This window comes from Platalea leucorodia (genome assembly GCF_965183815.1).
Source record: "Platalea leucorodia genome assembly, chromosome: 5".
NCBI lineage: Eukaryota > Metazoa > Chordata > Aves > Pelecaniformes > Threskiornithidae > Platalea > Platalea leucorodia.
The window spans coordinates 46,736,841-46,752,122 of record NC_138827.1 but is presented as its reverse complement, the minus strand read 5'-3'; the positions used below and the strand labels follow the sequence as shown (position 1 = coordinate 46,752,122).

Sequence of the window (15,282 nt, the reverse complement as noted above, 5' to 3'; positions counted from 1 at the left end):
TCTGCACATTAGTACTTGCTGTGATGGAACAGTACTATAGATATACCTATTTTTTTCTGTCTTTATTGGAATTTGTGGAGGGGAAGTGAGAAGAGAAAGCAACAGAGGCATTATATCTAGTCCTCTGTATTGGCTTATACTTATAACTGCTAAATCTTCTGCACATACTTTTAGTATTGTATGAATTATTATTCAAGCTAGTGCTTAAAATACAGATCACAGTTAAATGCTCTCCAGTGCTGGTGACGACATGAAAAGGAAACAGAAATTACTCTTTAATGTCATTCATGTATACCTGTGACAGTATTAAAATAGATAGAAGAAGGGATAATCACAAAACTTACAACTTAATTAAATTTCTTGTCAGTGTAGAAACTTAAAGTCATAAAGGTTTTCTAAGGTCATGAATGCATTTTTTGCATGCTAAGTGAATTTTTTTTTCTTCTGAATTTAGTGTTTGATTCAGTCTATGCTCCTTTAAATGGAAGCAGAATTTGCTTCTGATGAGAAAGAATAATACAAGTAGTACAGCTCATGATGAAAACATAAGCCATATGAAAATTGCTGAGTAGAAGTAAGCAAATAATCTCCCCACCTAGATCTGAGCTGTCTGCTTAGAACCACCTTACCTCTCTAACTAAGCTACTTTCTAAACAGAATTTATAGTATAGCTATAAGCATGCCACTTACTGAAAACAAAAGTGAAGGCATACTGTGTATGTCTTCTCTATTCCTTTTTTTTAAATTTCTAGAGGCTTTTCAGTAACAGAATCATTGACTACTAAAAGGATAAATTCATTCTCTCATTTTCTGAAGATCAAGGCCTATTTAAATGTCATGGGGAAGGAATGAATTTACTTATATAAAGACCCTGTCAAATATAGAACAAAATGAGATTTTTCCTCCCCTAAATATATTTCAGTTATAGTAATTAAATATTTCCTGCAGAAAATATTTCAGACAGAAATGTGTTCTTTTAGTTGACCACGTGCAATTAATAAATCTATTTGGATTTTAAACTAGAGATTTTGAGAGAGTAAGCCACAGTCTACTGCTTGGAGGGAATATCTGCATTCCATTACCATTAGTCAGATGGCAAAGATTTATGAAAGCGAATATTGACCTCCTGATATTGAAGGAATGAGAATTCTCCATATTTTTGAATTTGTATAGGATTTTGCCAAATAATCTCCCCATATTTTTTGTTTAGAATGTTGTTATATTATAGCTAATACTTTTGAAAACAGGAGCAAGAAAAAATATACAGGAAAATTATTTCATTGTCTGTTATTTCAGATCTTGTACTTGAACGAAATTGTGCATGCTGACCTAAATATATATAAATGAAAATTAATAAATCATGGATGGCACAATGCAAATGAAAACTATATCTCAGACTTAAATCCTCCCTATGCTCTATATTCTCTAATGTATATGGTGGACTTTTTGGATGGATTTTATGTAAAATATTGTGTTAACAGAGAATATAGTACACAGCAAACAGAGATTGCTGTCCTACAATAGACATCTTAATCTCATATGTGTAAGAGATTCACATTGTGTTGTCAAATGTTTTTACATCAGAAGCCATGGAGCTGGGACTTGTAGGACTATTTCCCCTCCCGTTGTAGACTTTGACTTGTGTGAGCTATTTATGCCCTTCGTGACTTTTTATGCATCTGTAAAATGGGTATATGAAAATAATACCCTACCTACTTCAGAAGTGTTTTGAAGCTTTTGAATTCTCATAGGTACTTTGAGAACACCATGTGAAAGATTCTTCAATGATCTCATTACCACGGTTAGATACACTGTAGCCATTTGAAACATGAAGAGAGGTATTATGGGTTTCCCCTCTTGGCTGGAGTTAAGTTCTTGTAGCTTGCCCATAATGTTACTGTGTTTTATATTTATGTTCAGGACTCTTATTGTAGAGCTGTGGTGAGGGTTATACAGAACTTTATCTGATGCTTTCTCTTCTAAAGTGAGTAGGGAGGAAGCTGGGTGACAGGTCTCCCATTCCTCAGGTCTGGGACGTCAGTCAGCTCCTGTGACAGCAGGTACTACAATCAGCAAATTACTCATTCAGTGTGGCAATGAAGCAGCAGAGGAAACTGCAGTTTATCTTCAATTGAATATTAAATATGTCAAATCAGTTTACCAAACAGAAGTATTTTGATTGCATTTATACTAAAGAAATATTCCATTTAGAATTTCCAGAAGCCGTAGTTTCTGTTGAAAATATATTTTGACAGAAAATTTGTTGCCAAGTCTGTCTAAAATAGATGTAGTAATGCAGTGCAGTGAGTTATGACTTCTGTAATGTTCTTGAAGATAAAACATACTCAAAATACTGATTTATGCCTGCAGCATCAGCCATGTGAGAAGAATGTCCTAGACCTGACACAATTATTCTGAGAAACCTTACTTTTGTCAATTTGATAAGTTAACATGATCCCTACCGGACCACATAGAGAAAAACGCCCATCCATTATCTCTAGACTATTTTTATCTGTAATTGGATAGATTAATCATCAGATGCATTCAATGTCCATTCTGGTGAATCTGTACTGTGTTCCTTTACGATAAACTACTGAAGGTTTAATGTCAGACTTCTCCAATCTGTGCTAATTCATTGGCGCATTTTGTATAAATAGTGTCAAAATGTATCCCCAGTTCCTGGAACTGTGATTATACATAATTTCACAATATTCAAGGTAAAGGCAATTAATTTATTTTCTAGCAAATATATAAAAGTTATAAGTTCAACTCAGAAAATAGGCAATTTACTCCAGCCACTGAATTGCATAAATATATTGCTCTGCTGTGGACAATCTTCACTTTATTTCATGTTTGTGCTGAAATGCAAGGCCAGATGCATGCATTAAGGGCACATGGCTTTTTGTACCCCTGTGTGTTTGAAGGAAAAGCAGGAAGATTAAGAAAACATACATAACTGCTAGTGAAGGAAAATGCAGTATTACTGAAAGAAAAACTGGGCGTGTCAAGGCATTTGTATATTGGAAATTACTAAGAAGTAATCAAAGCGTTTCAGCTTATGACATAAGACTGCTAACAATGGTGATAGAGTGTTTCCTTATCCATCTGATAACTGTCATGTTAGAGTGACTGAGTATTTATAGAGTGTTCACACTTTGAACTCGCAAAGGAGTTTGCTGGGACAAATACTTATGCCCTTCAGATTCCACTGATGAGCCATATTACAGCACAGAGAAATATTTCCATTGTATTAATATAAGCATAAGTTAGCATTTTAAACAAAGTAGTTAAACTCCACTGCAAAAAATAACAGAGAAAATGCAGGATGCGAGGGTGTGTGTCTGGCATCAGGTGAAAGACAGGAAACCTGCCTTTCTGACAGGCCATATTACCCTGTGCAAAGTGTCTCCATTCTATTGCTGTGATGACAAGAATAAGTTCACATATTCTCATTAAAGAGAGGAAGAATGTAAAAGTCTTGTCTACCAGATGGGAATAAATTACAACAATTACTTGTCCTATATACTGTTTCTGAAGCCTAAGGCAGAAAATCTCCAGCATGCTGTTCTACAGGAAAATGCAGTCAGGGTCTAAATTTCAGGACTGGCTCATGCAATCTAGAACAACTGGTCAAACTACTATAAGATGCTGAGAAATTGGGCTTCTAGTGTTATATAAATTTTCAATGTAGTTAAAAGTTAAACTGTGGTTAGTAGGACTTTCTGGAAGTCTTTGGTTGTATTTTTTCTAAATTCAGAAACTTTATTTTGACAGTTATAGTCATAGGAAAAAAAAAAAAGAAGAAACCCTATTACTGAATATTTCAAGTTCATAAAAATGCACAATATTGTTTTGGGAAGCCTCCAGACAAAAGGAGTCATTTTTTAAAGGAATATCAAATTTAAAAGAAGCTTTTGCATTAAGGCAATAATAAAGAAGTCCTGAATCATAATAGGAAAAGCACTTACAAAAATGTTCCATATGGTTATGACAAATTTTATTCTGAAGCACTCTGGACAGGCCTATAGTCTGCATCCCCCACTGGGTACGTATTTCAGAATGAAGACGAGTTGGATGAGATTAATAACCAAAGTAGAGTTCTCTTAGGAAAATGCATGCAAACCAATGTTGTTCTCATGACTATCAGTGGCCTAACCATTTGCAGTTGGTAAGCATCCAGTGGTGATGTTTATACCATGTTCGTAACCTTGCCAAATTTAAAACTGCATTAAAAATTTCCTGTGCTTTATATGAGTAAGATTAAATTAATCTTGAAGGAAGGCTTGTAATTCTCTGCTTTTACTGTTGTCCAGAGGGAGTGTGTGGAAATGGATGCAGCGGTCCCTATGATCCATGTGAAATTCTCTTCGGATGTAAGGTGCTATATAAATATTTAGACTTACAATACAGTACTACTATAATTAATATTAGAGCGGGCTAACGAGGCACAGAATATATAAAGTCTCCTCAAGCCCTTGAAGAACTACAGAACATAAATGAAGGCAGTAAGATACCAGATTGGTTAAGCTCAGTTGAAGGAAATATTACAAAAAGAGGTTTTGGGGTTTTGTTGTTGTTTGCTTTTTAAAAAAAATATATAGTCCGAATTCTCAATCTGAGACTTAGAACAGATACGAAAAATTATCTCTGTTTTGCAAGTCTAGTCATATGTAAGCTCCTACAGAGACAAGCCATTAAGAATAATGAAAATCTCTTAAAAATACAATTAGGAACAAAAAATTAACACAGTTACTGATAAAGAAAAGTGGCCATGGCTAGAGAGAAGAGATTATGTTTGTGCTGTGTGGTTTTAATGGGCAGATGAAAAAGCACTATCATTTTTGTCACAGCATGAGCCTTATTCCCTGCTGTGCCATCTCATAGTTTGAGATTACACTTTTATAACTTCAGAACTGCTATTGATGCTTTTTTCCTTCTTTCCAACCAAGTGGTAAATTCAGTAGCTTTTAAAATTACAGTTTTAACTGTTGCTCTGGAATTGTTCTGTGCTGGAATTTACTTTTTCATCACATTCTGGGATGATGGAGGAGACTAATATTTTTCCATAGAGGTTTTTTTGAATTTTGCATGAATCAGCAATCTTTTCTTCCTTAGAAACATCCTTCAAGAAAATTGAATTTTCAAAATTACAGTTGAAAAGGAAAGGTTTGCTTCTACTTCACAGAGACATTTTTCCAAAGATAGGCAAAATGAGTTCATTATAAAAGTATTTGCATGTTTTTGCACATGAGCATATATATGTCTGTATGTACGTATATATGTATGTATGTGTGTGTTTATAGACAGAGAAAGAAAGACCTATCTACATAGAGAAACAGTTTGTCAAATTAAAGCTAGTAATCACTTCTTATAAGGGAGGATTTGTTTGGATTTCTTAACATAATTTTGCATTTTATGTCATAGTTTCTAAGACACGCATTTTACTGGATATGGAATTAAACTATATGTCTCTTTCCAAAACATATGAAAGTAATTAAAATACTGTGTTTCATACCCCTTAGGAAAAAAACAGTCCAATGGGAAGATTTCTTTTTTTCAGTTGTTTATTGAATAAAGTTCAGCCTTTTCTGAGCAGATCTTCTCATACACCACTTTGTAACAGCATGTTTTAGTAGAGAGAAATGATTTAAAGACATAGATATAGCAAGCTGGAAACCTACCTGGATCTATAATTAAGGAATAACAATGTGTTACATATCAAATAATTCTACTCTGTATATTATGTAACATAACAGAGTAATAATCCTTAAAAGTGCTTATAAATAAGACTTTAATGTAAAACATGACATTTTGTTATTGATAGAATATATACAGCCCATGTTATTTTACAATACTGCTCTCTTAATCTGTTTCTAACCAGTAAATATGTCTAGGGAATGTCACTTTGCCCGTGTGTTTATGAAATAAACTGCCAAATACTAACAAGTGTTTCAAATGGCTGAAATCTTACACTTACCTGCAAACTTGATGTGGAATTTATTCTCAGGTTTCAGTATTTGGACATACAAAGGACAATTTGGAGCAAAGTCTTTAACTGCCCATGCTCTTAAAATGGTTTGATGATCCTAGAATAAAGAGTATGAGGTGATGACAATGAAATACAAATAATGATGTTGCATTAGAAAAAGAACCTCTTACCAGACTGACTCTGTTGAAGAAAACTCATTTTAAGACTATATAACACCAGCTGGTGTGGATGTTTACATACATGTTATATAAGAGATACCTTTTCCCTATGAAAACAGTCAGGCAGTGGAACAGGTTGTGCAGAAAGGCTATGCTGTCTCCATCCTTGGACGCTTTCATACCAACCTAGATAAAGCCCTCAGCAGCGTGGTCTGTGCTCATAACTGACTCCTATCAGACTAGAGACCTCCTGAGCCTCCCTCCAACCTCCATTATCCTATGATCCTAGTATAATATATTCTATTTGTTGGAATGCAGAATAGAGGGCTTGTTTCCCAAAATCTTCTACTAATGAGGTATTTTGTCTCTCTCCTATCATTCTGCAAGTGTTAGGGATCATATAATTTGGAAGGGGTGGAATTTGGATGTGGAAGAATTGTCTGAAAACTTAGATGGTAGTGATGAGTCATGTCTAATTAATCAAGAATGATGTATTAGATATTGTCTTCCATAGAAACTCAGAATTTAAATAGCATTAAATGAGGACATCAGGAATTAAGAGTTTAAAATCGTGGATAATTCTAAAAAATATCAGCTCCATTAAAAATCAATCCACATTTTTGTGCAACTAAAACATTTGCATAACTGATGTCAGAATTTAGCCAGCTATTGACCAAAGGATTGCAAGAGATTTCCCAGCCTGTTAGTTTTTGTACTTGTTACCGCATGTCAAGAATGAGTTACCCACAGGATGAATAGTGCTATCCCATAAAAGTAAAGTATGTGATAATACATTCATATATTGAATTTCATGAAATATGGCTAATTTCAGCGTATCATCCATCAGTTTTTATTTATTTCAGAACTAAAAAGGAATATTTGAGAGCTGCATGTAGGAAGCAATACTTGGGTTGAAATGCCTTGCCTAGTCATGAAATTGGTGGTATTAAAAGATAAAATATAAAGAATGATTCATTATGTTTGCAGCATCAGCAATAAGAAAACCTTTCAGACTCGTGAACACAAGGGAAAATCTCTGCCTGGAACGGAGCATAATTGACATTTTCAAACCACAATATTTTAATGTTAATTGAGATGTTAGCAAGTACTTTTTCTACTAGAAATACTAGGATGGAGTCATAAGAGGAAGACCTTTTGAGGATGGTAAAATACATTATTTCACATTTTTCTTATTAACAGTTTCATAGATGTAGGATTGCTACGCCCATTCAGGAGATTTCAGAACTTGGATGTACCCTGCTATAAGCTTTCCTTGTATGCAGTCATTTTTTCTTCACTTTTTCTATAGCATATGGTGACTTCTCCTCCTCAGGGTTTTTTTTGTGTTTAGGGTTTTTTGCTGTTTTGTCTTAAGGAAATGAAGTGGCAACACACCTTAGAAGTAGCAAATGCCTGCGTAATGATAGATGGCGGTCATACAGGTATACTACAGGAGGAGTAAGACGTTTAAGAGTAGATTTGGGACAGATTTGAAAAACCTGTGTTGTTGAAGATGGTACCTAATCTTTTTATGCAAAAGGTGTCAGGGAAACACATTCAGAGTCACTTGCAGCGATGGTGTGGCTTCACTGCACAGGTGCTGATACTGCCAGTTTCCTCCCTTCCTTTCCATAGCAATCATTCATAAGCCACATTGCAAAAGTGGTGAGAAAAGGCTGTTTCCTGTGTGCCACATGCATAGAAATACAGCTTATATTCAATGAAATTTAGGTGAATTATTTTTTTGGTTCTTGAGTATTACATACATGAGCTAAGATTAAATTTACTGCGATAAACTGAAACTGTACCAGTAAATACAGTTTTGACTAAGTTTACTCTTCTTCTTTTCTTCTCAATGTTAGGTATTTTCTTTGATTTTTTTTTTTAATTATTTTGTCTAAAAAGCTTGGTTTATCAGAAGGTGCAAGAATTGTTAAAAATAAGAATGAAGAATGCTTATTAAAATGGTTCAAATGACACCATTTTATTCAAAAAACCAAACAAACCTAGACCCATAGAAGTGAGTGTTGTAAAACTAAAAGTATGAATCTCAACATAAAATATTTTAGATAATTGTATAGGAAAGAGAAAGACTCCTTAAAATTAAAATCTTGATGATTACTTGGTGCATTTGCAGTTTTAACACTGCGAAATATGCATTGCTTTCCATTTGCTAACTCTTTTTTGAAGAAGCAGTCTACAAATACGTAATATATATAAAATGGATACTTAAATGCCCTATATAGCTTCACAAGACCAACTCGGCGTGTATGTACTTGTTAATATAATAACCTTGCATTATTGTTTCATTTTCTCTCTTTTCATTTGGTATATACATGTGTTTGTGTACAAAAGTTGGTTATTTGGATTTCCATGTTTTTTTCGCTCAGTTACTCTCCCAAGTTGCACTCTGGAGAAGCACTCCAGGAGAGAGAAATGAAAATACAGATAGGCCCTTTAAGTGATTTTTTTTAGATTCGGTCTCTTCATATAGTATTGGTGGCTCTCTGTTTTACATATGTAGCAATTTCTGTACTATATTGCTACATATGTAGCAATTTCTATAGTATATTGTAGCGACTTCAAAAAATGTTCACATTTTTCCCAAGTAAAAAGGAGGTATATATGTACATACTATAAACAGAGATAACTGAAACAAAATTATTCACATTATAAAATACATGCTTCTTTGAGAGAGGAGGGAAAAAATACATTCCCTTCTGTGTGCTTTCCATGCAATGAACTGAAGTCAGTGATGAAAAAATTACCACTGATACTGATGGTGATTAATATAGAGGTGATATTTGAGTTCACGTATCAAAAGCTGTAAGTGTTAAAAGTGGGTGTAACAGGAATTTAAAGCATCAGAACTCAAAGTAAGTCCTTGATTTAATATATATTTTTAAATTCTGTTAATTTAATTTTTTTTTCTTGCCACACACAACTTGATAAATTAGTTATATCTTGTCATGCAATGCATCCATCACGTGATGCTATTAAAGCAGCGTAACTTAGATTACCAGTATAGTAGTGTCACGCACTTTGATTAATGGAAGGGAAAAAAAAAGGTGCGAGTTTGAACTTAACCATCTCTGAATTTTCAGAAAGCATCAGAACAAAGCTGTCAGCAGTAGAAGCGGTCTTTTTGTATATTTATATAGCCTATTAATGGGTTATCTATAGGATAATTCAAGAGACTTCTCCTCCCACCCCTCCTTGGGTTAAAACAGCAGATGCACTTTTCAGGCACCTTAGTTCTGTGGAGCAATTTGATGTAGGCAGCCCAATGAAGTCACTGGCTAACTTCGTTGTGTGGCATAGACTACTGTTCTATACCCACCAATCAAAAAAAAAAATATTGTCATCCAGACTGAAGTACAACTTGAACTCTCTTTAAGAGTTGCATCCTCCAGAAGTGAGAGAGACGTCTGTCCTGCTTGCTGTAGCAGATGTGCAGCTTACATCTTGGTCTGAGATGTCAAAATAGCATTTGCTAGAATAAAATTTGGCAGAGCTTTCTCTTGCCAGAGAAGAGAAAGCTTCTGGTAGGAGACTTTGGAAAGCTGACAAATTCTTGGTCTGACTGTTGAAGTTCCTACTCCTCCAAGTGAAAAAGGAAGCAACTGACAATTTTTATGAACTGCACGTCGCCTGTTATTGTACTTTTCTTCTGAGCTATAGCTGAGATCCATGGATCAGAAGCAACAGAGACTTTGGCAATAGAACTTATTAACTAACAAAATAGCAAGCAACGAACAGCCAGAGGTATCCATGGCAAATGAGTAGATCCTCTGCCGAGGACCGTAGCTGGGGTGGCAAAAGCCCTCATGGACTTCGAAAACTCATGAGTAAAAATAGCTGTTATGGTCCAGAATCTCCTCAATGCATCTGTTAACTTTTGACAGCTGTCAAACATAGGAGAGTATCCAAGGCACTCCTAAGAGTTTGTCAGCTTCTCAAGCACAGCAGGGTGAAAAATCAGTTGTAGTTATAAAGACTGATACAGGGATGACAACTGAACTTCCTTCAGCCCAGTGACAAACTGTAACCTTAGGTACTACATTACTTAAGTTCTTAGCAGTGACTAGAGCTGGAACAGTGCAGGAAATTAAATTCATTTCATTTCAGAGCTCTAGGGGGCAGTAAAATAAAATATATAAAAAAAAAAACAAACAACAAACAGTTGTCCTATTTTCTACTTGCAGTATAAATAATTGCATTCCCTGTGAAAAGGAAATCTGAGCAACAACAACAAAAACAGAGAGGGAGGTGACATCTTGTTTAAAAACTTCAGATGACATTGACCCTCAGAGTATCGCTTCTACAGCTGAGATACTGCACCATTATGACTAGCCAGCCAGTCACCCAACAGGGCATTCTGTCCCAGAGGAAGGTAATAGGATTGTGTCTTTGGTAAGATTTGCCTGTTTGTATGCTCCAGATAAAATGACAAATGAGATCTGATGATGGTCTGTACTGAAAGTCGAAATGTGCCAGGTACCATTTTGGTATTTACTGGGGCATACTGTCCCTGAGGGCAGAAACGCTACCTGGAGAGAGTTGTACCTGGCCACAACTCTGAAACGAAAACTAGATAGTGCTGGCCAGAATGCATGGAAGCCCCATGAGCTCCATGTAGAGCCCATTGTCTGTCCTGTAGGACGCTTCAGCAGAGTTGAAAATTGCCCTTTCTTAGTGTAAATTCTGGAGATGTTATGAGCAGAGATGAACAGCTTACCTCTAAGTGAATCCTGTGTTGGTCCTGTCCTTAAAGCTGCATAAACCTACCAAGTGCAGTGTAAATCGCATGCTCTGCTTGTATGGGATTTCTCATTTCTAACCATTTCACAACTGTCAAGTATATTTCGTGAAATGAGATGTTGTAGCTGATTTATTCTGAACTTCATGGCTAATTTAGGCAAGGCAGTTTGGCTTTTTGATACTTTTCAGTCTTGCAGAAGTTATCAGTATTTTCCCAGGTATTTGCAAGAACTGTTGCTTGTTCTTACCCTTAAATACCCTAGCACCTCTGTCACTTCCAAACAGTACATTCTGAGTGCTTGCCTTATTTGACTACTCCAGGATTACCTGCTGCCAATTCAGTGGCTTTCGCTAGTGTGTTTTCAGGATTCTATTGCTGATTAATCAAATTCAAAGTTTCTCTTAGTTCAATAAGTTTGAATATTATAGTGGAAGCACAGATTTATTTCTCAGGGAGTTCAGTGGCTTTCTGCAGGTGATGAGTCCAGCACAGGGTCTTTAGCTTTGAATGAAATATTTTTCACAGCATGCTTATAGTCTACAAAAAAATTAAGTTATTTTTGACAAAATTTGCTTCTGGAGGCTCATTTGCCTAGCAAGGAAATAATCCTTTCTTCTTGCTAGCTGCAGCTTATGTTGCTTTTTTTGTTCTTCCTTCTCTGATAAGCCATATGTGTAGGTAAGGAAACAACTAAGTTTTGATGGCATATGAAGTAATTGTAGCAAGTCATAGAGAACATAATAAGAAATACTACATACATAATGCAAAGCCTTCTTTTCCCATGTTTTACTGTATCTATTTTTAACATTTAGAAAAATAATTGCTATTTCTTATAACGTAGCAGCAAAACAGTTTTTTTTTTAATTGAGATAGCTTAAAACATAATTACTGAATTATAAACACTAGTTTGATCTTGTTAGGCAATTTGTAAGCATCTTAATTTAACTCTGTGAATATTCAGGCTTATTCTGATATTCCTTTGGAGTTCAAGATCGAACTGAATAGAGGCAAGTGTGCAATAATTTAGCATGCAGCTCGTGGTGAAAAATGTAAAATTGTGTTCATAAATCCTTCCTCAGTGGACTTTTTTCCTGAAAATTTGTTATCAGTACGTAATTTCATTAGTTTGAAGAGTTCTAGTTCATACTAAAGTAGTTTTATTCTTTTATCACAGATACGCTGAGTAGAGGCTTGTATTAGAAGTCTTTCTTTGTGGACCGTAACTTAACTGACCACAAATAACCAGTAGCATGGGCAAAACTATAGTAATTTATTTACAGAATCTTGCCATTTTTCACATTTAAAATTGGCCAATGTGAAAAATGGCCAAATACTCTCAGATATATTGGTTATTTGGTATTAGTCACAAATTAATTTATAAAGTTGAATTCAATCTTTACTTTGTTAGTAGTAAACTTTCAATACTTCAATAGTTCTGAATGGAAATACCAGTCAGTTGATATATCTCTCTTTTCTGATTTAATAAACATAACTCATTGAATTGGATATCTAGAGCAAACACTGATATTAATCCAGGTAATTTGAATAAAACTTTTTTGACAGAATACTACCCTTTGGAGTGATTAATCACCAAATATCAATATATCTATAAGGTACTATGATAGTGCTTATGTGGTATTCTGTCATTCCATAAAAAGGGAGAGAACTATTCAGCATGAAGATTGTTTTTGAAAGTACTGTATTCTTACAGTACTTTATTTTTTTAAAGTCCTGTAAGAATGTATAAATTATCAATGCATAACTAAAATGTGCTGTAAAGTCCTAACTTCTTTGGTAGGTAGATCATGTAATTTATTTTCTAAAAAAGCAGAAGTATATGCATTATGTGAAATGAGCCATTAGACCATGTTTCATAAATTTATGAAATCCTGGCCTTATAGAATCCAATAGAAACTTTTTCACTATCTTAACTGAGACAAGAAGTTCATCCCACGTGCAAAATCTCTGTGTAAATCAACTAATTTTAATCTTCTGTTCACAGAAGTCTCAGTCTCTGAGAGGGAATAAGGGCAGTTACAGTATAAACAGCATGCACATTCATTCTTAGTTATTTCTTCAAAACTTACAGCTGCTGTCCGGTCAACCTCACAGCGGCTACTCAGAATGAAACAAGCTTCAGCATCATCCATTCTAGAAGAGGGGAGACAAGCCTGTTACATACCGACAAAATACTTATGTGGACTTGTGTTTCACCATTTGTAGTCTTGCATGCTTATAGAAACAGAATACAGAGAAAGTTTAGTCTATCTGTTCTCATGCATTATCTGAATGTCAGCAGCAGTCACCTTGTGCACTAACTCACGGTGTACCGGTACTTCTTGACGAGGTTCTGGGAAACTTTCTTTCCCTGGTGCCAGTAGAAGCTGTGCCAAAGTAATAAAAGCAGGGTGGCCTCAAACACACTTAATTTGCAAAATAAATATTTATCTGCCATGAGTATAAAAGGTGAATAAATAGCACCAGTCTGCATAGCATGTAAGGGTATGATATTACAAGTTATTACAGATAAGAATGAATGAGAGGGGGCAGATAATATATAGACTTGTCTTGCCTAGTGATAGCAGAAAGATGGTTAGATGTAGTAGAATAATGCATTAGGGTTAAATAACAAACATTTGCGTGCGTGTATGCATTAAATGAATTAACTGTTTTCAGTTCATGGTCTTTTTTTGAACTTTTAATGCCTGCTTGTTCTCTAGTGGGTACCACCAGTCACATAATAAAGAGCGGTGGTGGAAGCGCAGAGAAAAACTGACTGACTGAAGGTTTCATGAAGTTTGCTTTTCCTCTCTTGCCTCAGATCTTGATATCCTTCTCCAGTGAATCCTACTTCACTTATTGGTACATGGAAGTAAAGAAATAGGGACTTGGTTGACCTCCTTGGAAAGACAGGACTTTCTGGGCAAAGAAGATGATCAGAAAGGGTTTCCCAGGAAGCAGAAAAGTGAGACAGAAGCTGGGGAAAATGAACAGGCAATTCTCTGCTCATTACAGCAACTCCATTCTGGAGTCTGGAATGGGACCTGAGATTCCGAAATCCTTGGTTTCTCTGCTGCTAGAAAATGGAATTGGTGGTTGTTAGTAACAGTTTAGGCCATTGGGACCCTAGGCTTAGACTGAGAGCCCATTCTTTTAGGTACTGTACAGAGAACAAAAAGACAGTCCTTGCCATATAAGCTCTAAGTGACATGACAAAGGACAACAAAAGTATATGCAAACATAGGAAACAGGAAGAAATGGTGTGACAATACCTGAATATAACAATTATCATGGTAGAAAGTGGTCTCACTAGATATAAGAGCAGAGAACCGACTGAAGAGAGGATGAGATGGAGAATACTGGGATTACTTTACAGATGTTTCTGAGAAATTCATCCTAGATTGAAGAGACAGCATGGGTGAAATCATAATGGGACATGTATGTTAATCTGTTGCATGTGTGAAAGAGAACAGCATTATAGACCTATCAGAAGGTTACCTCTCATTAAGAACTGGGAGTTGCAGGCTAAGTGAGAATAAGGGGTCACTCCTTGATGCAATAAAGAAGGGTAAGCCAGGGAATGAGGCAAAGTGATGTACTACATAAATAATATTTCCAGAGTTCTGAAACAAGGTTTCAGGGAGTTGAGATGATATGTGTCAAAAACATACAGTTTTAAGTGGGGCAAAAATGAGAGCTTGTGTGAGAAAACACTTGCAAGATGCAGGCTCAGTCTACATAGGATGCTCTACAATATGATTCCAAGCTTATGATCCACAGTAGGATACTGGTTTTATTTTGGTAGCAAAAATTAAGATCTGTTTACAACTATCTGCAACTAAACTAAAGTTGATTAATAGATATCTATAATGAGATGTCAGACAGCTTGGCCAACCTTTTAGTTTTTGACTATAGAAATAGTGATTAAATTTGTGAGTTTTGTGTGAGGTCATTCAGAGAAAGTATAAAGAAAAGAGAAGGATAAAGTTAGGTCATTGTAGATTCCCCATAGGCACCTAGCAGTAGGAAAACAGGGGAAGCCTCAAAAGATTAAAGTACTTGCAATGGAAAAATCACTGCAACAAAGGCAAATCAATATATCCAAAATACTAATGTCAAATGCAGCTGATGTGGAGAAGAAGTGAGGACAGGAGGCCACTTCTGAGCACTGATTAGGAAGAAATCATGGGAGCTGTATAAGTAGTTTCAGCTAAGCATGGGAGCAGAACTGGAAAGGTAAGGTCTTTAACAAAGTTGTAGGAAAGAAAAGTCAGTGAAATTAGATGATATTTTGATGAGAGCTGATGAAGGAACTGGGATTGACACTATATATAGATGATTTCGTAAGGAAATGAAACCTCATGTGAACATAT

At 35.4% G+C, this 15,282-nt stretch overlaps 1 protein-coding gene across 4 annotated transcripts in view; it reads right to left on the bottom strand.

Moving 5' to 3' along the window:
* Positions 1–15,282, bottom strand: part of KCNT2 (potassium sodium-activated channel subfamily T member 2) — a gene marked incomplete at both ends in the record, with an annotated part of 153,843 nt that overhangs the window by 49,000 nt on the left and 89,561 nt on the right. For all 4 annotated transcript variants that reach the window (XM_082314689.1, XM_082314690.1, XM_082314691.1 and 1 more), the window contains 2 exons: positions 5,978–6,086; positions 12,997–13,060. In XM_082314689.1, the coding sequence (XP_082170815.1) occupies positions 5,978–6,086; positions 12,997–13,060 (173 nt within the window). The remainder of the gene's footprint in view (positions 1–5,977; positions 6,087–12,996; positions 13,061–15,282) is intronic.